The 27,008-nt window shown below is 37.3% G+C and overlaps 1 protein-coding gene across 2 annotated transcripts in view; it reads left to right on the top strand.

The window, feature by feature from the left end:
- Positions 1 to 27,008, top strand: part of INTS9 (integrator complex subunit 9) — a 110,170-nt gene that overhangs the window by 8,090 nt on the left and 75,072 nt on the right. The window contains exons 1-3 of one of the 2 annotated variants that reach the window (XM_036242163.1): positions 15,620 to 15,654; positions 16,973 to 16,994; positions 25,905 to 26,032. In XM_036242163.1, coding sequence (XP_036098056.1) covers positions 15,647 to 15,654; positions 16,973 to 16,994; positions 25,905 to 26,032 — 158 coding nt within the window. In that variant the 5' untranslated portion in view covers positions 15,620 to 15,646. Of the gene's footprint in view, positions 1 to 15,619; positions 15,655 to 16,972; positions 16,995 to 25,904; positions 26,033 to 27,008 lie in introns of those variants that run through there. The other variant, XM_036242164.1, reaches the window with a different exon arrangement.

The following is a 27,008-nucleotide window of genomic DNA, read 5'->3' as shown; positions in this document are numbered from 1 at the left end:
TTGTGGGGGTTTTTTTAATCCTCACCTGAGGATATTTTTTTTCCATTTATCTTCAGATAGAGTGGGAAGGAGGGAGAGAGAGAGAGAAATACATCTATGTGAGAGAGACACATTGACTGGTTGCCTCCCTCACAACCTGACCAGGGCCAGGGACAAACTGCAATCAAGGTACGTGCCCTTGGCCTAAATTGAACCTGTGATTCTTTGGTCTGAAGGCCGATGCTCTAACCTCTGAGCCAGAATGGCTAGGGCCAGACGGATGATTTTTAAGAAAGCCATTCTTTTTAAGAAATGTAAAATTAAACACCTTTTTGCCCTTAAGGCGCAGTTTATTTTTTGTCACTTATGTTTTTCAAGGGATGAAGGGAGGTGAATAATGAAATGTCTTGCATTAATAAATAATCCATTTCTTAGATTTATGACCTAAGCAGAAGTTTTCTTTTCCTAAATACAGTATTTCTGCATTCTTTTATTCTAATAAAATAGAGGAAGACATAATTGGATGTTGTAACTTAGTAACTCTTCCTTCCCATATTTTTTTTCAGCATATGGAAATATGCGTAGACAAGCAGTAGTGTTAATGTAAAGGATATTATTAAAATTGTTACCCTTTCTTACTTTTTTTAAAAATAATTTTTTAATTGATTTTAGAGAGAGAGAGATAGAAACATCCATGAGAAAGAACATGGATTGGCCACCTCCTGCACACCCCCCACTGGGGATATAACTTTCTCAAGGATATATAATCAGATAGATGATGTTTTGTAGGGTTTTTTTTAATCCTCACCTGGGGATTGGGCCCACAACCTGGACATGTACCCCGACTGGGAATTGAACCAGTGACCTCTTGGTGCATGGGTTGACGCTCAACACAGTCACACTGGCTGGGCCTTTTTTTACATTTTTAAACAGCTTTATTGAGGTATAATTTACGTATTACAGAACTTATGCATTTAAAGGGCACAGTTCAATGACTTAGAAAATTTACAGAGTTGTGCAGCAATCACCACAATTCAGTTTTAGAATATTTCCACCACTCTAAAAAGATCCCTTGTGCTCATTAGCAGTCATCCTCATTACTACCTCCAGGTGCCGGCAACCACTAATCTACTTTCTGTCTCTAGATTTACCCTCTCTGGTCATATCATATAAATTAGCTCATGCAATATGCAGTCTTTTGTGTCTGACTTCTTTCACTTAGCATGTTTTTGAGATTCATCCATGTTGTAGCATGTACTGCTTAATAATAGTCCACTATATGAATATACCACATTTTGTTTATTTACATACTAGTTGATAGACATTTTGGACTGTTACACTTTGTAGCTACTCTTGTTGTGTGGACTTAAGTTTTTATTTTAATGTCTCCATGTTTTTATTTCTTTTTTCTTGCATAATTGCACTGGCTAGACCCTCTAGTATAATACTGAATAGAAGCGGTGTAGGCAGATGTCCTTTTCCTCTTTTCCCCTTTCCCAATCTTAGGGGGAAAGCATTCAGTATGATGTGAGCTGTAGGTTTTTCATGGATTCCCTTTATCAACTTGAGGATGTTCCCTTCCATCCCTAGTTTGTTGAACATTTTTATCATGAATGTGTCTTGGATTTTATCAAATGTTTTTCCTTTGGATATCAAGATGGTCATATGGTTTTTGTCCTTTACTGTATTACTATGGTGTATTGCCTTAATTGAGTTTTGAATGTTAAATCAAGCTTGCATTCTAGGGATAATTCCCACTTGGTCATGATGTATAATCCTTTAAGTATGTTGGTGGATGTGGTTTGTTAATATTTTGTTGAAGATTTTAAAAAAATATTTTTTTTCCTTTATTGATTTTAGAGAGAGAGGAAGGGAGAGGGGGAGAGAGATAGAAACATCGATGAGAGAACATCGATTGGCCACATGCTGCATGCTCCCCATTGGGGATCAGGCCCACAACCTGGGCATGTGCCCTGACCAGGAAATCAAACCGGTAACTTCTTGGTGCATGGGTTGACGCTCAATCACTGAGCCATACCAGCTGGGCTGTTGAAGATTTTTGCAGATATATTCTGTAGTTTTCTTAGAATGTCTTTGTTTGGCTTTAGTATCAGAAATACTGTTCTCATAGAATGATTTGGGAAATGTTCCCTCTTCCTGTATATTCTGGAAGGTGTATGAAGAATTGATATTATTTATTTTTTAAATGTTAGATAGAATTCATCATTGAAGCCATCTGGACCTGGGTTTTTCTTTGTGGGAAGATTTTTAATTGACTAATTGTTTTTTTAATCCTCACTCAAGGATATGTTGATTGATTTTAGATAGGAAGGGAGAGATTGTGGGAGAGAGAACATCGATGTGTGAGAGAAACATCAATTGGTTGCCTCTGGTACATGTTCCTAGTGGGATTGAACCCACAACCTAGTTATGTGTCTTGACCGGAAGTCAAACCTGAAAGCAATCTTTTTGTATGTAGAATGACCCTCCAACCAACTGAGCCACCTGGCTAGGGCACTAGTTCATTTTTTTATTTGGTCTCCAGATTGTCTACTTGTGCATTACATTTTTTTTTAATCGCAGTAAAATACAACATAAAATTTATTATTTTAACCATTTTTAAATGTATAAGTCAGTGCCATTAAGTATTTTCACATAGTTGTTTAACCATCACCACCATCCATCTCTAGATGCCACTTAGCATGATATCGTCGAGGTTTATCCATGTTGTAGCATGTGTCACAATTTCCTTTTTAAGGCTGAATAATATTCCATTGTATATAGGTACCACATTTTGTCCATTCATTTGTCAGTGAACACCTACCTGGACTGTTTTCCACCTTTTGGCTATTGTGCATACAGCTGCTATAGGCATGGGTGTACAAATATCTGTTCAAATCTCTACTTCAATTATTTTAAATATACAGTAGTCCCCCTATGGTCATGATTTTGCTTTCTCCAGTTTCAGTCAACCATGGTATGAAAATATTAAATAGAAAATTCCAGAAATAAACAATTCCTGAGTTTTTAATTGTGTGCCATTCTGAGTAGAATGAAGAAATCTTACACCTGTCCCACTCAGTCCCACCCAGGACGTGAATTATCCCTTTGTCTGGTGTCTCCATGCTGTGTGCTCTCCCTGCCCAACAGTCAATAAGTAGACATCTTGGTTATCAGCTTGACTATTATGGTATCACAGTGCTTGTGTTCAAGTAACCTTTATTTTACTTACTAATGCTACATTCATATAACTTTCATTCTAGTATATTGCTATAACTGTTTTATTGTTATTTTCATAAGTCTCTTACTGTGCCTAATTTATAAATTGAACTTTATCATAGGTATGTATGTATAGGAAAACATACCGTATATAAGGTTCAGTACTATCCACAGTTTCAGGCATCCACTGGGGCTCTTGGAACATATCCCCTGCAGATAAGGGGGGACTACTGTATGCCCCAAAATAGAATTGCTAGATCACACAGTAATTCTCAGTTTAACTTTTTGAGGAATGAACATTTTGTTTTCCACAGTATCTGCACCTGCACCACTTTACATTCCCACCAGCAATGCACAGGGGTTCTGTTTACTCCACATTACCACCAGTCACCAAACTTGTCATTTCCTGTTTGTTTTGATAATAGCCATCCTAATGGGTGTGAATCAGTATCTCACTGTGGTTTTGACTTGCATTTCCCTAATAATTAGTGATGTTGAGCATATGTTTGTATTTTTTAGATAGTTAACACATGTACATTGTTTAATTTTTTTAAAAACAAAAAACTGTGCAACTTTTTTTTTAAAAAAGATTCTGTTCTACCTTTATATTCCTCTTTAGAACAGTCTCAGTTATCAGTTTCTTGGTGTGTCCTTCAGAGACATGCTGTGGACTTTAAAAAATTTGTGTAATTTCCATCCCATCTGTATGTTTTATAAATGGTGAGATACAGTCACTGGTGTGGGCTCTTGACTTCATGCAGGAAAGATTTCACAACATGAGTCCAGGTGATTTTGAGAGTACGTTTATTACAGTTAGGGACGATGAAACAAAGGAATAACTTAGGGAAGAAGAAACCGGAGAGAGCCTACGTGGTGCTCTGTTTTGGCTCCATAGAAACATTACAGGAGTCCTGGCCAGGTAGCTCAGTTGGTTAGAGCATTGTCCTGATAATGCCAAGGTTGCAGGTTCGATACCTGGTCAGGGCACATACAAAAATCAACCAATGAATGCATAAGTAAGTGGAACAATAAATGGATGTTTGTTTCTCTCCTCCCCACCCCCCCCCCCACCCCCCCGTCAATTTAAAAAAGAAACATTAGCTCACACGGAAGTAAAAGTCACACTGAGTCAAGTGAGTCAAGATGGGACTGCTTTTAGTTCACTAGAAAGTCAGAGAAAAAGATGGTCTTGGAGACAGGATCAGGGTGGTTAGCCTGGAATGAGCTACCACTGTCCACTGCTCCCCTGGTTGCAAATCTTGTGGGGACACTTAGAGTTTAGGAGAAAGAAAGTAAAACGTTCATGCCCAAGAAGGGTCATGGATGTGCTCTGGAGAGAGCCCAAGGTGGTATCTTTTGTCTTGAGGGTTTTATCTGTCTTCTTGGGGCAGATGAAAGTTTTAGGAGAGGGTTTCAGCACATATTCACCAGCTTTCCAGGTGTGATTGTAATGTGCTGATGAATCAAAATGAGTATGTAGGGGAGTTTGGGATTATTCTCTGGTCAGCTTTACTGCTTTACTTTTATTTGGGGTGTGTCTGGGTCTAATCGGGATTTTGTTATTTGCTCCCCTGGCTTCATCTGTCCTTTGATTTAGCTGGCACAAATGGCACTTAATGGGCCTCTGTCTTCTGTCTCACTTAGGGAGGAGAGGTATAAACCATTTGCTCTCAAGTGTCCTTGGTTAGGAAAGATAAGGTTTTGTTATTCACTAGCTGGCTATAAGTTCTTCAAATTGTTTGTCCTTGTTTAATGATCTTGTCTCAGTTTCTCCATTAAACTTGCTCAGTAATTTTTTGGCTTCTTACTGTCCTGCCTCAGTACTACTCACACTGGTTTTGCATATTCCTTTTTCTTTTTTCAGTTAGAAATGAATCTCACAGATCATTTCATATCAATATATGTATAACTGCTTTTCACTAAAAAGTGAAAAAATGGTGTCAGTATACTTTATTTTTCTCTCATTATGTGTAAGATGTGGAACATGCTTTTATATGTTTTTATTTCCTTTTCCTTCCCATCTTTCTTCAGTGCCAGTTGATCCATTAATATCACAGCACTAATTTATCATAGGTAGCTTTAGAGAATATTTTAATATCTTGTCGTACTTGTTCACGCTTATTGCTCTTCACTTAAGACTTTTTCAGGCTGTTCTGAAACATTTATTTTTCATATAAAATTTAGAATTATTAGTTCTTAGTAAAATCCTTTTCACATTTTTATTATAATCAGGTTAAATTTACAAAATATGAAATTTGAGAGAATTGACATTTCTTTCAGCGTATAATTGAGTCTAACCCTACAAGAAATGCCTTTTCCTTTATTTAAACTTTTTTTTTTTTAAATATGTTTTTAGTAACTTCAGAGAGAGGAAGGGAGAGGGAGAGAGGGAAACATTGATGATTAGGAAAACATCAATTGGCCACCTCCTGCATGCCCCCTACCGGGGATCGAACCCACAACCCGGGCATGTGCCCTGACCTGGAATCAAACTGGGGACCTCCTGGTGTATAGGTCAATGCTCAACCCCTGAGCAGCGCTGGCCAGGCTAAACTTTTTTAAAAACATCTTTATTGGAGTGGTAAACACAACAAAATATACAGGTGATGTATTGTAGAATTTTATACCTGAAACCTATATAATTTTATTAACTAATGTCACCCCAATAAATTCAATAGAAGGAAAGAAAGAAATTTTTTTTATTGGTACTATAATTGGAATCTTTTCCTACATGGTTCATGTATAGGAAGGATATTTCTTTTTTTCCAATCCTCACCAAGAACATCCCTTTATTGATTTTAGAGAGAGGGAGGGAGAGAGAGAGAAACATCAACTGGTTGCCTCCCACACACTCCCTGACTAGGGATCGAACCCCCAACCTGGGTATGTGCCCAGACAGGGAATTGAACCCTCGACCTTCAGTGTACAGGACAACATTCCAACCCACACTGGCCAGGGCAGCTATTTCTTTTTTTAATTCTCTATACATTGTGCTGTTGAGTTTTCTTATTTTAATTTTTAGTAGCTTTTCTAGTTAGTTCTGTTGGGTTTTCCATATGTTAAAACTTTGAAGATAATTTTTTGAACCTTTTTTTCCCCCATGTGGTGTGACTGCATTGGCTTATACTTCTAGAATAGTTTGGACTAGGAGTACTGGTGGTAAGCATCTCTGCTCCATTTCTGATGTGAGTGGACATGCTTCTTAAATTCAACATGTTACTGCTATATTGACTTTTGGCTTGAAATTTTTGTATACTTTAATTTACCCACTGTAGCTGCTTTCTTGCTGCAGAATTTTCAAGTTACTAATAAAGTGAGATTCCTTTACAGAGCCCAACAGTAAGTTATTTTCTAAGGGTAAGATCTATTTATGTTGTATTGTTTATTCTAGGCAGTTAATTATATCTTGCAAGTTTTTTCCAGACTTTTGAGAAAACAATGGTTTTTATAACTTCAAGTCTTAGATGGTACATAGCAGGCTCATGAAAGTAAAAGACTTCTATGACCTTAAAATAAAATTGCAAGGTTTCCTTGGAAAACAGAACAGCCAGAAATAATTTCCCTCTCTGTACTTAAGAGACAGGACTGATAAAGGCAAGAAGTATAAACAAAACAGTCTGTTAAAATAAACATAATTACCACACCAAAAAAAAAAAAATCTCTAGACAGTAGCTTATTTATTTTAAGCTATATTTTATTCAAGCTATTTAGATCCAATAGGTCTAAACTGTTGATGAACAACTAGGTGTTAGTTAAGACTAACAAATAAAAGAAAGAAAAACAGAAATCCAGCAAATGTTATTAAATGCCTATCTTATACAAAAACTCCTCGATGCTGTGGGGCATACAGAAGATCACACACAGATCCTACCTGTCAATAACCAACCACAGACACAAGGTACTGTGTATATTATTTATGTAAGTGACTAAACCTGTGTAGTTTTAGTGATAGACCCTGATAAAGGCAATGGTGAGGTATGTAAGATTAGAATTATGAAAGATGAATTCCAGCCGGAGAATCAGAGCTTCCTAGAGAAGTAAAATTTGAGCTGATACCTTGGCTTACAGATATGTCGGAGGAAAAATCACTGTATCTTACTATGGGTAGAAGGAACAGTTAAATTAAAAATCATTTGGGCCTGGCTGATGTGGCTCAGTTGGTTGAGCGTTGTCCCATGCACCGAAAGGTTGCCAGTTTGATTCTGGTCAGTGCACATCACATGCCTGGGTAGCAGACTTGATCCTCCCAGTAAGGGCCATGCAGGAGGAAGCCAATGTTTCATTCTCACATCAGTGTTTCTCTCCCTCTCCCATTCTCTCTAAAAAATAATAAAAATATTATTTTAAAAAAGCATTTGGAATGTTGTGTTGAGTGTTCTTCACACACACCTACACATAATTATAATAATAATGATGATAGTAATAATTTTAGAAGTGAGAGGAAACCTTGAGAGGTGATGGATATGTTTATGAATAGCCTTGATGGTGGTGATGGTTTCATGGGTGTATACTTATCCCCAAAGTCATCGAATATGTACACTAAATATATTTCAATACATTTTTACGTGTCAATCATATCTTAATAAACTGATTTTAAAAAGATTTGGAATGAGATGCTTTGTTTCCCCAATGCATATACATTTTATGTATTTTTGCTTTATCATGCTCTGTAGCAGTGTGTACAAAAATGGGTATGTTTTTGTCCTCTCACATCCTCCTAATTTATCACTTCAGAATATCAACATTTTCTTTTAATGTGTGTGATTCACATGTGAAAATTTTGTACATGTGATTGGAGCACTAGAGCACTGCAGTTGGGACAAGGGGCAGACTTACTGAATGTATTAGAAGTGGAAGTTAGAGGGGTAGACAGACTGAAGCCACAGTGGTGGACTTTAAATATGAGACTTAGTGATTTTGACAGTAACAGAAAGTTTAGGAGTTTGAAATAAGAATTTTTAAACACCTAGAGACTTTAAATTCATCCCTTTGGAATCATGCAAAGGAGTTAGGGGAAAAAATATATAATTCATTGCAGTTACAGAAAATATTTTCAAACGTGAAATGTACTCAAAACAAGAAGCATCAATCAGCGAGCTTAGCAAATACATCAAAGCAAATACAATGGCAGAATTATGTTAGGACAAGAGTTTTCTAAGTACTTTATGAGGACCTCATAAGTAGTAACAGAATTCATAAATACATCAGAAAGTGAAAAGGATCTGGAGACTCAATGGGACCAGTTGATGGGTACCATACAACAAGAATGTCCAGACAGAAATAGAGACACTCAGTGAATTCCTTGACTTTCATCTTTATTGGTGAAGAGTTGAGGAGGGTCCCATTTCTGAGAACTGATAAATACATAGGATATTCTCAGTCACATCAACAGGATGAATATAGATAAATCACTAGAACATGTGATGCTGTCCTCAGGGTATGTATGTATGTAATTTCCATACAGTAAAACTAACAAATTTCAAGTGTACAAACAGCTTGATGAATTTTTATCTAGTTATTAATCCATGTATGTTCTTGTTTGTGTCTGGCTTCTTTAACTCAACATACTCTTAGCCTGATCCTCTTAGCCACTTACAAGTTATATAGCATTTTGTTAATCTTTTTTCTATTTTCTTCTTCATTGTCATTGCTGCAGATTTTCAAAACTATTGTACTTATTGCCTTTACTGTTATATAATTCATCCCAATATTATACTTATCATTTTCATACTTCTATCTCCTTTTAAAATGATCTTTACCTTTATCCATCATAATCATATGTTGCTTCTTACTAGCACTTTTATCAGCCATATTTGTTCTTACAGGACATATTGGGTCATTAAACACCTGGAAACCAATCACAAGTAAAACAAATGCTATAAACCAAAAGCAAAAAGAACTCATAGGTCAGTTATATATGACCTTTAATGCATTGTCTATTTTCCTTATTTTTTTTAATCCTCACCTGAGGATATGTTTTTACTTGAGAGAGAGAGAGAAACAACAATTGGTTGCCTCACATACCTGCCCCAACCAAGGATTGAATCCAAAACCTAGGTATGTGCCCTGACTGGGAATCAAACCCACAATCTTTTGATGTATGGGATGACCCTCCATGACGCTCCAGCCAGCTGAACCACCTAGCCAAGGCTGCAATTTCTTTTCTTTTCTTTCTTTTTTTTTTTTTTGTGGTATATGCCCCTAATGGGAGCCAAACCCGGAACTCTCTGGTCCACAGGCGATGCCCAACCGCTGAGCCAAACCGGCCAGGGCTGCAATTTCTTTCTGGTGGTGGGTGGGATACTGTTTTTGCTCTGGATTGTAGATGTATACATAGTTTCCATAGTTTCTATGAAAGGCTAGGTTAGAGAAGTACTTAATAATTTATTATTGTTAGCTATTTCTACCCTTGTAAACTTCTGCCTCCCATTTATTTCCTTTCTTCCAAATACTGTTACCTCTTTCCTCTCAACCTCTTTAAAAATTTTGTTGCCAATAGAAACTTATATGGTAATTAGTCTTTATTCAAAAAAATGAAAAAAAATTTTTAAGAAACAATCTGGTTAATATTTTTAAAAAATAAGTTTAGAGTACAGAGTATCAACAGTAAAAAGTAAAGGTTTCAATATGATCAACTATCCTTTCCCTAGCAGTAACCACTTTTACCAGGTTGGTGTATATGTGTTTCCAGTCCATTAAAAAAATATATTTAGCCCTGGCCGGTTTGGCTCAGTGGTTAGAGCGTCGGCCTGCGGTCCGGAGAGACCCGGATTCGGTTCCTGCTAAGGGCACGTACCTCGGTTGCAGTTTGTCCCCGGCCCTGGTTGGTCGTGCGGGTGGCAGCCACTCGATGTGTCCCTTCACGTCGATGTTTCTGTCTCTCTCTCCCTTCCTCTCTCTCCCTCCCACTCTATTTGTACAAAAAAATGGAAAAATATCCTCGGGTGAGGATAAAAAAAAAAATATATATATATATATATTTAAAAAAATTTATTTGCCTTTATTGATTTTAGAGAGAGAGGAAGGGAGAGGGAGAGAGAGATAGAAACATTGATGAGAGAGAACATCAATTGGCTGCCTCCCGCATGCCCCTGACTGGATTTGGCCGACAACCTGGGCATGTGCCCTGACCGGGAATTGAACCGGCAACCTCTTGGTGCATGGGTCGATGCTCAACCACTGAGCCACACCAGCTGGGCAAAAAAAAAAAAAAAAAGTTTTATGTCATGTACATAGCTCTATGAACTTTTTTTTTTATCAACTGTAATTACTTTTTGACATTTTTAAAGTTCTGGCCAGGCAGCCAACTGTGTTTATTCCCAATTCAGCCCTGGCCTATTTTTCCTCTCTCATCCTTAATGCTTACTGTCAACATTCCCACCCTTTCTGAGCTGCTCTGTGTTTGGGGTGGGGGTGGGAGGTGATTTTTATGACCACTTTCTGCTTCTTGACTTATTTTTATGAAAAGCCAAGTCAGAGGACAGGATACGCAGGAGGGAGCACCTGTAAGTCACTTACCCAGCTGTGCGTGCTAGTCACTCTCCAGCCAAGACGTGACGACTTTCTCTGTGTTCACCATGCATGCTCCAGATTTTCTGCTCAAGTGGCAGTTATTCCTCTGTTCTATCCAGCTGTGTAGTCAGTTTGACAGTGACTGTGATTGACACATTTAACAGCTCTCCTGCAAGATAGAATCAAAATATAAAGTGAAAGATTACCAAATAAAATTGAAATGTATTTATAGGAGTCTCTGAGTGTTTCAGGGCCTGGCCCAAAATTCTTAGCAGGGATAATGGTTCCAAATTAGGCAAATTCGGCTCAGTGGAAGCAGTTTAACTCAGGATGGTGTGATATGAAGCAGGGAGTCTCAGTAGCGTATGCTCCCCTCTTTCCCTGACACAATAAGAATCTTATATACCCTGTTGGGCCATGACTCCTAGAGAGCCACACTTATTGATGGCAGTGAATGTGAATACTCAGATGTGCTGGTGTACAAGAAACGTCATAAGCCCTGGAAGAACACGGTACTTTATTTTTAAAAGAAGTATTTTGACTAGATGATCTTAGAATTCCTTGCAGCTTGTAAATTGTGTAATTTCTTATAATTTCAGAAGGTTGATTTTAAAAGAATGCAGTGGCACAGACACGTTTTGTTGACAGGGTATGTAAGAGACCGAGGAGTTTTGGTTGACTCAGTGAAATGATGGAATAATGAGAAACAGCATTTTTGTGTTAAAGGAGAGCTTACAAATAATGTAGTCTTCTCATTTGTCAGATGAAGATTCTTTTGGGCTCATTTAGGATTTGTTTGGGCTAACACTAACTTACAGGCGCAGTTAGAACTAATACTTTGTGCCTAGGTTAAAGAGATGTTGGATGTTGTAGTGCACAGCCCAGCAATAAAATCTGACTAGTTTATTTAAGCTAAAAATAATTGTCTACTTTGGGAAACAGTTTGGGAGTTTCTGTTAAGTTAAACATATATAATTCAGCAATCCTACTCTAAGTATTTACCCAAGGGAAATACAATCATGTGCCCCTACAAAAACCTGTATGTGAATTTTTATAGCAGCTTTATTTATAATCATCAAAAACTGAAAATAACAATCTAAACGTCTGTCAGCTTGTGAATGGATAAGCAAATTGTGATACATTTATACAATGGAATATTTCTTAGTAATAAAAAGGAATGATATTTGCAGACACAAGGATGAATCTCAAAAGCATAGTGCAAGTTCTATATGAGATTTCCAACTTGTCAGTCTTTAATTTTGACCCTTCTAGTAAGAGTATAATGTATCTTACTGAGGTTTTAATTTGTATTTCTCCAAGGACTAATGTTTAGCATCTTTTCATTTGCCATCCATATGTCTTTTTCAGGAAATGCCTATTCAGATATTTTGCCCATTTTTATTTCATTATGTTCTTTGGTTGTAAGAATTCTTTTTCTTTTCTGTTTTCAAATTATTTGTCAAATATGTGTTTTCAAATATTTTCTCCTAATGTGTGAGTTAGCTTTCATTTTCTTAAGAATGTCTTTAAAATTCTTTATAAGAATGTCTTTTGAAGAACGAAAGTTTAAAATTTCTATTCAGTCAAATTTATAGATTTTCTTTTATGATCTTTGCTTTTTGTGTCTAATCTTAAAATTATTTTGTCTAACCCAAGGCACAGGGATTTCCCTGTTTTTCTAGAATTGCCCTTTCCAATATAGTATCCACTCGTTGTGTGTGACTATTAAACACGCACAGTGTTACTAGTATGACTAAGGAACTGAATTTTACATTGTATTTCGTTTTAATTAATTTACTTTTAAATTAAAGGTTGATGTGCAGTTCAATTACTGGAAATATTTTAAGTATATTCGTAAGAACTTGGGTATGTGGAGCTACTGTTTTCAGCTGTAAATTTTATAAGATCTAAATGCATATCAAGTATTTCAGATGAAAATTTAGCATCCAAATTGAAATATTCTGTAAGTATAAGGTTCACACAAGATTTTAAAGATTTAATACAAACAAATGATGTAAAAATGTGTTATTGATATTTTATATTGATATGTTGAAATGATAATTTAGATATAGTGGGTTAAATATATTACTAAACTTAATTTAAACTTATTTCTTTTACTTTTTAAATTTAGCTAGTAGAAAATTTAGAATTGTGTGTGGCATGCATTGTATTTCTATTGAACAGTGCTTTTCTAGAAGTTTTATTGTATTAGCTTTTACTTTTATGATCCATTGTTACTTTTATTTTCTATTATTTTAAATATGTTTTCTTATTTTTTTTAGAGAGAGAGGAAAGGAGAGAGAGAGAAACATCGATGTTAGAGAGAAACAGCGATGGGATTCCTCCTGCACGCCCCCTAGGGGGGATCGAGCCTGAAACCCCGGCATGTCCCCTGACCAGGAATCAAACCAGGACCTTTCAGTCCATGGGACAACACTCAATCCACTGAGCCACACCCGGGCAGTATGATCCATTTTTAATTCAAAGCCCCTTTACAGTCGGCCTTCGTTTATCGCAGTTAATCAGTTCTAGACTCTGCTGCAGTTAAATTAATTTCCGCAAAGTAGGATTCTTTACAGTCATCCCCCCTACTTCGTGCTTCGACTGTGAATGTCAAAGCTCAAAGTGGCGAGGGACGACTGTAACCTGAATATTTTATGACTTTTGTGGAAGCTAAGAGTCTGATGAGCATAAGGTAGACTATGGGGGGAAATCTAAATTTAAAAAAAAACAACTTGTGGATTAGCCCTGGCTGGTTGCTCAATGGTTAGAGCTTGGCCTGCAGACCAGTCACGGATTCAGTTCTGGTCAAGGGCATGTACCTCAGTTGTGGTTCAGTCCCTGGCCCTGCTCGAGGTTGTGTGGGAAGCAACCAGTCAATGTGTCTCTCTCACATTGATGTTTCTCTCTCTCCTAACCACTCCCATCTGAAGATAACTAGAAAAATATCCTTGGGTGAAGATTTTTTTAAAAAAACTTGTGGATTATATTATTAGGAAATACACATTTTTAAAATGTTAAAATATGCCTAGCGTACAGCTTCTCAGGGAATGGAAATGACAGTCAGTAGTCTGAGTGGATTAATTATATGCTCTCCCTCATCAGTCTATTCCAAGCTGCCTGCCTTAGAAGTAATCTAGCAGGGGTTTGAAAGTGGTACAATAGGGAAATAATATTGAGGTAGCAATTAGAAAAGAAAAGGCTATAATTACTTTTATTTCTACGATTCTTTGTTTTTTTGTCCTACCCAACTCTCCTATCCATATTAAACGTGTCGCTTTTAGCATAGTACACTATCATTACCATAGTTGTTCTTATTCCTATTAGTCGGAATGATTTAAGAGAAAGCATTTAGAACTTGTGCTGATTTGAGCATGAATTGTCTGTTATTAACTATGTGATCTTGGACTTTAACAATCGAATTAGTATCGGTAACATTTACTTCATTCACTTGTTGGGAAAGAGCTAATTAAATACTGGATAAAAAGTGTTTGTCAGTTATTTTCATTGTTAGTGACAGTAATTCATACAATGAAATTTCCAATTCCTATTGCTCTCTAACCTAAGGTCCACTTTTATTTTTAGAATTCCTTTTCAAGTGTCAGCATTGATGTGTGTTTTTATGAATATGTATATTTTATAAATTTAGCTATCATATTAATATGACATTTCTGGTAATTAGATAATTATATCATTCAAAAATCTTATCAAAAAATTGTAAAACCTTGCTGGGTCTTGTTAGAGAAGTGTTTTGCCAAACATTATAAGGCTAGAAAGCATCAAGAAGTTCCTTAAAGGCACCAATGTAGCCCTGGCCGGTTTGGCTCAGCGGTTTTAGGGCGTCAGCCTGCGGTCCAGAGAAACCCGGGTTCGGTTCCCGCTAAGGGCGCTTACCTCGGTTGCAGTTTGTCCCCGGCTCTGGTTGGTCGTGGGGGCGGCAGCCACTCAATGTGTCCCTTTCACATCGATGTTTCTCTCTCTCTCTCTTCCTCTCTCTCCCTCCCACTCTGAACCAAAAATGGAAAAACGTCCTCGGGTGAGGATTAAAAAAAAAAAAGGCACCGGTGTAATCTCAATAATTTAAAAGTCTAGGAGTTACCTTTGTTTCCTTTTATCCTACAAGACCATATCTTGTTGAATCATTCTTCTCATGAGGTGGCATTTGCACTTTATTCAGTAGTACAATGACTGACACTTGTTCACTTTGCATCAGGATAAGTGAGATATCAAAATGAAAATTATGCACCATTATTACTACTGAGCAGAGTTCCTTGAAAATGAACACATATATTTAGCAAGTGTTATGCTAATACTAAAATATCTATCTATTATCTCTTAGGTTTTATTTTTGCACCATGAGAACTTGTCATAAGGAAAATAGCACTACAAATTTTTACAATAGTAGGAAAGGTATAGTTACATAATTCTGATGTCTTTGGAAGTTTCTCATGACAATACAGAAAAGATACCCTTGTACTCATTACTAACATTAGATAGATATTAATAGTTTGCCCTTTTTGGGCGGTGAGGGGGAGAATCAGATCTCTTTTAGACATAGTTATATCTAAAGCTAAGATCTCCCTGGTCCCTTTGGCTCAGCCTTTAGAGCTTTGGCCCATGGACTAGAGGGTCGAAGGTTTGATTCCTGGTCAAGGGCATTGTACCTGGGTTGCAGGTTCGATCCCTTGCAACCAGTCGATGTGTGTCTCTTACATTGATGTTTCTCTCTCTCAATTTTTCTCTCTCTATCTCTCCTTTCCTCCCTTTCATTCTATCTAAACATCAATGAAAAAATATCGTCCAGTGAGGATTAACAAAAAAATAAATAAAATAAAGCCAAGATCAACAACCTTCATTTTTCCTCCCTCTCCAAAGGTTACTACTTTTCTCAAGTTGCTGTGTATCATACCCATGTATGCTTTTATTAGTTTAATATATGTTAAGGTACGTCTATTTTCAGCATTATTAAGTATTGCCAGATTGTTCTTCAGAGTGTTTTTACCACTGTACCCTCTATTACATACTCTCCAATACTTAGTAGTCTGTTTGATTTTAGCCAACCTAACGCTTGCTCATTATTGTTCGGTTTTGTATTTCCCTGATTCTACTAATATCAAGCATCCTTTTATATCTTCATTTATTGACCACTCTTGTTTCCTCTTCTCTATTTCTCAAGTAATTTTTTTCAAATGGGTTACAAACTTTCCCAGCACCATATATCGGTAATGCTACTTTTACCATATGTCAAAGTCCTAGCTATATATGTGCCTCTTTTCTGAACTGTTTATTCCTAGTTAATTGGCCCATTACCTATCCCAGGGCAACATCCTACTGTTAATTACATTATACTAAGTTGTAATATTAGAAAATTTAAAAATCTCTAATGATTATTATTTCATTTCATTACCTAATCTTAGCTCTTGACTCTTCCGTTTGATTTTTAAATTCTATTAAGAAGTAGATTAGTGAAAACTGCAATTTTTTAGAATTTTTTTTTTTTAGAGAGAGATAGATAGAAACATTAGTGTGAGAGAGAAACATCAATGAGGTGCCTCCTTCATGCCCCCTACTGGGGATGGAGCCTGCAACCCAGGACCTCTCAGTCCATTGAGCCACACTGGCTGGGCAAAACTGCTATTTTTTGCAATAGTTCATTTTTTGTCCACTAAACATTATCTTTTTTTTTTATTCTCACTCGAGGACATTCTTCTATTTTTTGTTCAGGTAGAGTGGGAGGGAGAGAGAATAAGAGAGAGAGAAACATCAACATGAAAGGGACACATTGAGTGGCTGCCACCCGCATAACCAACCAGGGCCGGGGACAAACTGCAACTGAGGCACATGCCCTTAGCAGGAACTGAACCCAGGTGTCTCTTGGGACCGCAGGCTGATGCTCTAACTGCTGAGCCAAACTGGCCAGAGCCACTTAAATTTATCATTAAGTAGAGTTTTATAATTCTTTGGTAAATGTTTTACACTTTTTTTTAAAACTTTTATGGTACATTTAATATTTTTGGTATTAATATAAATGGTATTCTATTTTAATTCTTATTGCATTTACTAATTGTTTATTGCTGGCATATAAGAACTCAGTTAATTTTGCTCTACTGATTCTTGTACCCAACAACCTTGATGAACTGTCTTATTAACTGCAATAGTGTGTTTTCAGAATGTCTTCTAATTATATCATCTGTGAATAATTAGTTTTATTTCTATATTTCTGATCATTTTCTCTTTTATTTTCTTTGATCACTTTATATAGCATTTTTAGTCTAGTGCTGAAGGTAAGCAGTCATAGTGGGTATTCCTGTTTTGTTTTGACTTGAAAGGAGGAACTGTTTCTCATGCTTCATCATTAACTATGATGTTTTGGAAGGATTTAGTTAGGAACCCTGTATCAGATTAAAGAAAATACCCTTTCATTTATAGTTTAATAAGAGTTTTTTCCTTGAATTGGTGTTGGGTATTTTTCAGTACATTTTATGAATCTATTAAATTTGTTTCCCGCTATATTCATTTATGTTTTAATTATACTAATAGGTTTTCTAATGTTGTACCAGGAGGCAAAACCATTACACAAAAATTATTTTGCTAAAAGTATTTTTTTAATGTTGTATTTGAATCAGAAACAACTAAACTCACTTCTTTATTCTAGTGCCAAGGAGAAAGCAAACTTATCTTCATTTTTCTGCTCATAGATCTCCACAGTGGATATATGAGTTGTTTAGAGAAAGGAGAAAAAGAGGGAAAAATTGGTGATATCATTTACAACTTACTTCATAAACACTATTGTCTGTAAAAACATCCCCTTTATGATGCTTTTCAATTCTCCCAAACAAGATTAAAGAGCTTTTGGCATTAATTCATCCTAAAGGTTATAGGTTACATTACAGATATATAAAGGCAGTTTCAGCACTAAAATTTCTTTGTAGTGAGCTAATTATATCACCTTTTATTGAATGGAAGGGAAAACGCTGCAAAAGAAAATTACTGCTTGTGGTGGATTACAGACCAATTTAATAATTTAATCTACTTGGGACCTTTGCATTACATAAGTTAGCCATATAACTAATTTCCATTGTTCATAAGACTATAAATTCAATCTACAGTCTTCATCAACTTAAAGAATGGCCTTTTGGAGCACATCATCTCTGCAGGGTTTTTTGGGGGTCTCTGACTATCCTTTCTCTCTGTGTAGCAGGGCATGGTGTGGTGGTTAAGTGTACACTCTCTGGATCTCACTGTCCTGAGTTTAAGTCCTAGCACACCCTTACAACTTTGTAGCATGTGCAATTTCATAATCTCTATGCCTTATTTTCTTCATCTGTAAGATGGGAAAGTTATTACTATCTCATTGCATTCTTGGGAGGATTAAAGGAGCTAAATGTAAAGTTTTGCAGAGTACCTGACACTTAATAAACACCATATCATAATAACTATGTCTATTAAATTCTTTTCACCAAGACTAGGGAAAAGGAAAACATGTAATTTTTCAGTCCGTAGTTATTTTGTATTTTTTTTTGCAAAAGAGACTTCTTCCCCAAAGCCAGTTTACTAAAATTCCATTTGCCTTGTTTACCAAATGTACTAATTTGCCAAATTCTGTGTGTGTGTGTGTGTGTGTGTGTGTGTGTGTGTGTGTGTGTGTGTGTTTTAATGAGGTTTACAGTAATTCATATTGCTTTTGAAGATTTCTGTGAGGTTGAGTTGGCTGGTTGTCATTTTGTCTTCATAGCAGCTTTTTCAAGTCTTAGATTTGCTGAAAGCTAAGGTCATAATATGAGTCTTCTTAGTAATAGATGTAATATTCAGAAAAGCATATTTCAAAATCAGTAACCAGAAACCCCCAAGAGCTATGTGCTTCAATGAAAGGAATACTAGAAAAATATCATTCACTTGCTCATCAGGTCAATAAGAAAGATGGTCTCTGCAAGGAGCTTGGGCCAGTGCCGTGAGAGTGCCGAAAGCGATTTCTGTGTTCCCCTGTACAGTATGGATACTCAGCCTGATAAATCAACACAAACATTGATTTCCAGATGGTGGTATTTCTTGGGGACCTGCCCCAATCCATTCTGCTTAGAATTCCCACAGATACAACCCCACCAATGATGAGATTACCATTCAAAATTTTTAAATAATAGTAATGGAATTCACTATGAGTTAGAATCAGCAGACATTACAAGACTCCCAAGAAGTTGAGACAGTTGTACAATCTGTTGGAAAGTCTAAAATTAATATTTTAAAGTGGTTAAGACATGTATGAAGATATCAAACCAGTGAAAGGAACAAGATGCTACTTTTTTTAAAAAAGCAAAATATGAATGGGTAATTTAGTCATGGAAACAAAGTATAAAATGAAACATTACAACATACATTATAAGCATTTCACTAATAGAAGCTAGGACTAATAGGAGACAATATTCAAAATGACAATGGCTAATAGTGTTTTTCACAGTTGTGAAAGACAAGTCCTCTTATGTTAGAAGCATTAATGAAAAAAAAGAAAGACAGTAAAAGTCAGTCATACCTATGTACATTTTTTTTTTATCCTCACCCAAGGATATTTTTGCCATGGAATTTTAATATATATTTGTTTGTTGATGTTTTTAATCCTCACCTGAGGATTTTTTTTTCCCCGTTTATCTTTAGATAGAGTGGGAGGGAGGGAGAGAAATGGAGAGAGAGAGAGAAACATCAATGTAAGAGAGATGCATCAACTGGTTGCTTCCCGCATGACCCCAACTACAGCTGGGGACTGAACCGCAACCATGGTACATGCGCTTGACCAGAATCGAACCCGTGACTCTTTGGTCCATGGGCCAACGCTCTAACCACTCCAGGGCTTGCCATGGAATTTTATAGAGAGTGAAAGGGAGGGAAGGGGGTGGAGAGAGAGAGAGAGAGAGACAGACACAGACACAGACACAGACACAGACACAGACACAGACATAAACGTTGATTGGTTGCTTCCAATCAGGGCCTGGGATGGAGCCTGCAACCCAAATGTGTGCTCGTAACCGGGAATTAAATACTGACTCTTTAGTGTGCAGGCTAGTGCTCTGTCCACTGAGCCACTCTAGCCAGGGCTTAATTAAAGATCAGAACATTAATGGTAAAGAGAAGATTTTAATTGCAACGAACACTGGTTAGAGTGGCAGCAGATTTTTTATCAGCAATTAGGGATGCCAGAGACAGTTGGATTAATACCTTTAGTGTTCTGTGGTAATTTTGTTCGCTATAATTCCACCACCATCATTGTTGAGCAGAGTCAAAATTGAGAAATTTCCAGAGCATTGTCTAAGAAGTTAACCTTTTGAATACCATCGATAAGGAAGGTATCGATAAGGTATATTTAGTATACCATTAAAGGAAGAAGAGCCCTGGCCGGTTTGGCTCAGCGGTTGGTGCGTCGGCCTGTGGTACAGAGAGACCCGGGTTCGGTTCCCGCTAAGGGCACGTACCTCGGTTGCAGTTTGTCCCCGGCCCTGGTTGGTCGTGCGGGTGGCAGCCACTCGATGTGTCCCTTCACGTCGATGTTTCTCCTTCTCTCTCTTCCTCTCTCTCCCTCCCGCTCTGTCTAAACAAAAAATGGAAAAATGTCCTCGGGTGAGGATAAAAAAAAAAAAAAAAAAAAAAAAAAAAAAAAGGAAGAAGAAAGTTGAAACCAAAAGGAAGAAATGAGATGCAAGGTTTGGTGAGCAAAGAAATTGGTTAAAATGTTGGTAAATAATCATTAACTATAAAAAAACAAAACAAAACAAAAAAAACAGTGTAAAATAATCCATTGACTACAATACTCTTGACACATCTTTCTTTTATTTATGTATAGCACTAAGAAAACAACACTGATTTCTAGCCAGTTTGGCTCAGCGGTTAGAGTGTTGGCCTGTGGACCAATGAGTCGCAAGTTCGATTCTAGCCAAGGGCACATACCTCAGTTGTGGTTCGTCCTCAGCCCTGGATGGGTCGTGTGGGAGGCAACCAGTCGACGTGGTTCTATCACATCACTGTTTCTCTCTGTCTCTCTCTCTCTCTCTCCCTCCCTCCCTCCTACTTTATCTGATCATAAATAGAAAAATATCCTCAGGTGAGGAATAAAAAATAAAGAAATAAATAAAAAACAACACTGAGAATTAAACCATGATACAGTGCTTTAATGATAGGTAATGATAAATACATTAAGAAGTTAGTTACACTAACTTCTCTTTCTTTGAAATTTTTTTTTATCTAGTCCAAGGAATCTGGCACTTGCCTTCATGTGCATTTATTTGAATGGTAGGGAATTCTCTTTGTACATATCTTGATTACAAAAAAAAAGTAGCAAAAGTGTCATCAACTTATGGATAGCTTCCATAGTAGAAAAAGTATCAATAAATGCATAGTAACTAAAACCCAAGAAATAACAGTTTAACCATAGTATTAAGAAATATAGAGGTAACTGAAGAAAAGGCTATAAGAGTCAAAAATAGTTGCCTCTCTAAGAAAAAAAAAAAAAAACTCATGGACACAACAGTATCTATTTGGTGATTTCCAGAGGGAAAGGGGAGTGGAGGGAGGTAGAAGAGGGTAAAGGGGGATAAATGGTGATGGAAGGAGATTTGACTTGGGGTGGTGAATATACAATACAATATACAGATGATGTATTATAGAATTGTACACCTGAAACCTAATATATTTTATTAACCAATGTCATCCCAATAAATTCAATAAAAATAATACTTAAAAAGTAGTTGCGGCCCTGGCCGGTGTGGCTCAGTGGTTGAGTATCAACCCATGCATCAAGAGGTTGCTGGTTCGATTCCCAGTCAGGGCACATGCCCAGGTTGTGGGCCCGATCCCCAGTGGGGGGCATGCAGGAGGCTGTCAGTCGATGTTCTCTCTCATTGATGTTTCTATCTCTCTCTCTCCCTCTCTCTCTCTCAAGGCAATAAGAAAAAAATAAATAAATGAACACCATAAAAAATAGTTGCTGCCCTGGCCAGTTTTTCTCAATGGTTAGAGCGTCAGCCTGTGGACCAGAGAGACCCAGGTTCAGTTCCCGCTAAGGGCACGTACCTTGGTTGCAGTTTGCCCCCAGCCCCAGTTGGGGTTGTGTGGATGGCTACCACTCGATGTGTCTCTCTCACATTGATGTTTTTTTTCTCTCTCTCTCTCTCTTCCTTCCTCTGTCCCTCCCACTCTATCTCAAGATAATGCAAAATGTGAGAATTTAAAAAAACGTTGCCTCCCTTTGTCAGGTGGCTCAGTTGGTTGCAGCATCATCCTGACCAAAAAAAGAAAATTATGGGTTCAATTTCTGGTCAGGGCACATACCTAGGTTGCAAGTTCAATCTCCAGTCAGGACGCATACAGGAGTGGGGCATCAACCAATCAGTGTTTCTCACATTGATGTTTTTCTCTCTTCCTCTCTCTTAAAAAAAAAATTATAAAATAAATAAAAACATGTCCTCGAGTGAGAAAAAAAAATTTTTAAGTAGTTGCCTCTCATATTGGGGCTGTGAGATTTATATCGTATAAAACTCTTATTCATTTGAACTCTTATTAATTAGAAATAAAATTAATGTGAAAGCATTGCTATGTGCTTGTTAAGCTAGAACAAAATTAAAATTGAAAACCTTATGTTGGCTAGACTGTTTACTCTGTACTTAGTAGTACTGAATCTTGTGGAGGGCAAATTAGCAACAGGCAACATTTGTAAAATTGTTCATTTGCTTTACCTAGTCTTGTGGAATATAGAAATATCTAAGACATAAGTGAATGCCACTCTAGAATTGCTTCTCTAAAATGCTGTAAATTATCCCCCCCCCCCCAGTTTAGGTGATCTCCTCAGCCCCTTAATGATTCTGTAACTATAGAAACTAATAGTGAGCACATGCTCTCTGTCAGGTGCTGTATCCACTCATTAGTCCTCACAACTCTAGGAGGGTAGCTTCTGTTACTACATCTTACATATGAGGAAACTGTCTTTGGGAAGTTCAGTAACTTCCCAGAATCACACATTAATAACGAATGCAACCAGGATTTGAGCACAGGCAGCCTTACTTCAAACTCCCTGCTTTCAATCATTTCTCCAATGTCTCCATGCCTCTCAAGTAGTTGACTTTCCCGTTTAGGGCCATTTAATTGCTTCTGGACAGCTACTACTAACATTATAGCTGCACTTTGGTGCAAATTCTAGATGGTTTTGACTATAATGCTGATGGGAATAAGCAGTGAAACAGATCTGATATATTACTGATGGCATTGTAAATAGATACAGCCTTTTTTGGAAAGCATTTTGGCACACATTTCAAGAGCCGTAAAATGCTCATATTTTTTGACCTAGTTAATGCCACTTCTGGGAATCCTCTAAAAAAATAGTCCAATATGGAAAAATCTTAAGCACTAAAGTGATCACCACAGCCATTTTTGCAATAGAGCGAGTGGAAGCAACTCTAAATGCTCAACAGTAAGGGCATGATTAAACAAGTGATGGTGTGTTTACTTAGCCAATAAAAATGAAGTATGATGCAACGTAGATAAAGAAAACAGTCGTCGTGTGTTTTAAAAGCAGCATGCAGAGCAGCATACAAATATGAAAAAGACAGGGAACAGAAAAATGATTGTGGGTACAAATTTTTTTCTGCTATTTTCTAATCTTTTTGTAATACAGATTTATTTATAATTTTAAAAATTAAAATCACATGATTGAGTAAATGCTTTTGTGTATTTGTCTCATGGTGATTGCAGGCAGTAAATTAGAAATGTGCAGAGAACATCACTGGAGACAGGCAAACTTCAGGAACCTGGCAAGTGCCTCAGTTACTGGTTGTGTGAACCAGGGCCAGTCTCCAGAGACTCATTTCACCCACGAAGTGAGCCGTGCAATTTGGGAAACACGAGTGGGATCTTTAGAGTCAGTGGACTGTGCTGTGTGTGTCTTTGGCTCTTTGCAGACAAGCTACTCTACTGTGTAAAGCTCAATTTCCTCATCCATAAAAATGGAATGAGATCAAGGTCTGGCATTCCTTTAGTAGATGCTCTGAGAATTTTCCATCCTATTATGGCCCTTATAAAATGCTCCTCACCTTTCTTCATCCTTATGAGAAAGGAGAAAATGTAGCCTTTCAACTAAATCTTTTGAGCAACAGCTTTTACATGTCAATCTTCTGTCTTCTGGTGTAACTTGTGATCCATAATTTACAGTTAAAAATGAAGATAAGAAAAATTTGGTCATTCATTGTTGCTGGCTAGATTTCCAGTTTTGTCTTAATCATTTTTTTAAATTATAAAATGTAGTGAATGCTTGCTGTCAAATGTTTGGAAAATAGAGAAAAAAGACAATTACATCATATCTTTCCACTCAGAGATAACCATTGTATACATCTCATTTTATTTCTTCTTAACTCTTTCTGAATATCTGATTTTTTTTTTTTTTTTTAAGGAAAAATATAGGAAAGCTTCTATCAGAACATTTGTTTTGTTTGGGGCAAGTTTAATATGATGCTTTGTGTTCATTTTGAGACAGTTTATCTTTAACAAATAATTCTTAGATAGGGATAAGACCAAGTTAGCAATGGGGAACCGGAGGGAGGATGGGGGAAGGGATTAGTAGGGAAATTTTTTTTAATGTAATTCTGATTCCTATCAAAGAATGAATTTATGCCCTGGCCAGTTTGACTCAGAGGTAGAGCATCGGTCCACAGACCAATGAGTCCTGGGTTTGATTCCAGTCAAGGGCACATACCTCAGTTGCAGTTCGTCCCTGGCCCTGATCGGGTTGTGCAGGAGGCAACCAGTCGATGTGTCCCTCTCATGTCGATGTCTCTCTCTCTCTCCCTGTCTCTCCCTCTCTCTCTACCGGAAGATAAATAGAAAAATATCCTCGGGTGAGGATTTAAAAAAAAAAAAGAATAAATTTATGCAAAGTGTAATTACCCAAATCATGCTTCCTGGACTTTTTAAAGACAATTACAAAACATGTGGTTTTGTGTGTTTTTAATTGTTGAGAGTATTACAGATGTCCCTCTCCCTCCACCCTTTGCTCCCCTCCACCTGTCTTCCACCCCACCCCAGGCCTGCATGCCACTAATGTCTGTGTCCATGGGCTATGCAGTTTTTAAAAAATCACCAGTCCCTGTTATGTCCTCTGGGGGAAAGTAGGACATTTATTCTGTGACAGAACCAACAGAACGACAAATACCTGGGAAGACTTAGCTTGAGCTAGTGTGGCCGTATGGGGCCAGGCATTGATGTCACATTACTCTGATGTATGCTGGACTTGTACTTAAATCAGAAAGGAAGAAAGTACTTGTCAAGGGATTAAGAACATTGGTCTGTCTATTTTTTGAGCTTTGCTGTATGTGATGACTTTAAAAGTGGGGGAAAGGTCTTTTCTCTCTCTCTCTATCCTTTATTTTCTTCAGAGCAGCAAATTACGAAAGGTGACACAGGGTACATCCCATGTAAATAATTTTCAGTGTGGCCTGTCATCCCCACTACACTGGGGAGGACATGAGAAGCATTTGAGGTCAGCGTACTGTCTTGCCTCATCACTCTCCTTAAAGACTCCACTGTGGCTTGTGTGCCTTTGACTTCTGAGGTCTGCAGCCACAGACGAGAGTCTTCATTGGCTGGGAGTAGGTGTCCCTCTCTCCTGCTTAGTGTCTGCACATCAGGGAAGTCACTTGTCCTTTTGCATCATTTTTCTGACTGGGCTGAGCCATCACCCCTCATCAATGCTTGCTTGTTAACCCTCCTTGAGGAAAATCACCAAACCTATTTACAGGAGGAGAAAACCAAACCTATAGTGCAGTGTGAGGATCTAGTTTAGAATTTAATTGACTTCCTCAGCTTTAAGCAGTACTTAAGTGCAAGGAGATAGTGGGAATTTAGAAGTGTCATGTGAGAGTGGACCAGGTACCTATAGTTTGGAAATTTTCTTTTTTGAATATTTACAGCCCTTCCAAAACTGCACTTGCTTGAGATATAACTTGGTACCCTACAAAACAATAGGGTATGATCTGAGACTTTCGCGTGTTTGGAACTGCTATGAGAAGTGGTATGTAGAACTGTAAAAGGGAGAAAGCCACATAGAAAGTTACTCGAATTTGCACAATGTTGTTTTGAGAGAAAATGGTCAGTTTTACACTTTTTAGACTTTTTTGTAATTGATTACTGATAAAAGTGATTTAAATTTTTTTTTTTTTTTTTAGTATTGTCTGTCGGGGCACCCAACCTTACCATGCAATGTGCTCAAATTCAAATCAACCACCATTATGTTGGACTGTGGACTGGACATGACTTCCACCCTCAATTTCCTTCCTTTGCCACTTGTTCAAAGGTAAGTGCTGCTGCATCTGAGACAAAAGGAGCTCGAGTTTGCTGAAAAGTGGTATCATTTTTATAAAGGTTATCAGTATCTTGTGTGGTGCCCTAAGTTTACTTTGTGCCCTTAAAAATGTTCTTCATCGAAACAATTTTCTTTGTCTGGGTTGATGGAAAGTGTTGTATTGATTTATTGATTGACTTCTTTATTATAAGTTCTGAGCTTTTTAAAAATGTTCCTGCAACTGCTCGGTGCAAGTGAGGTCATGTGTATTTCATCTTTCTTGCTAATTCATATAAGAGCTGATAAATGGTCAACTGATGAGCCCAAGAATTGAATTTTAGACTCATTTAACTGCCTTTGCAGGGACTTGACATTATAGAGCCTGACAGTTCTTTTGGCTAGGTAGCTATGCACTATTTTTATACTAGTCATCTGTAGATATGTTAGAATCAGATATGAAGCCAAAGTCCATGTCTTTTTTGTTTTGTGGAGTTTTTGTTATTGTTGTTTTCAATCCTCACCCGAGGATATTTTTCCACTTATTTATTTATTTATTTACATAGAGTGGAAGGGAGGGAGGGAGAAAGAGAGAGAGAGAAACATCGATGAGAGAGACAGAAATATGGATGTCAGAGAGAGGCATCAATTGGTTGCCTCCCACATGATCCCAACTGGAGCCAGGGATCCAACCTGCAACCCAGGTACGTGCCCTTGACTGGGAATCTAGCCCCCCCACCCTTCAGTCTGCAGGCTGCCACTCTAACCACTGAGCCAAACCAGCCAGGGCCAAAGTCCATGTCTTAAAGCAGATAGATTATCCTAGGCCTACAGTCAGCACTGTTTACTCTTCTAAGACCTCATCTAGGAGGCTTGCTGTTGTTTAGAAGTTGCAGTTTATAAAAGAATTGGTAACTTTTAGAAGCAAATTAGTCCCCCTAGCAAAAAGTGATGCCACATACAAGAAGAAAAAGAGAAAGCTATCTAAAGC

This window comes from Molossus molossus, unplaced genomic scaffold (assembly GCF_014108415.1).
Source record: "Molossus molossus isolate mMolMol1 unplaced genomic scaffold, mMolMol1.p scaffold_m16_p_4, whole genome shotgun sequence".
Classification (NCBI taxonomy): domain Eukaryota; kingdom Metazoa; phylum Chordata; class Mammalia; order Chiroptera; family Molossidae; genus Molossus; species Molossus molossus.
The sequence above is the reverse complement of the archived record's forward strand: the minus strand, read 5'-3'. Positions and strand labels throughout refer to the sequence as shown.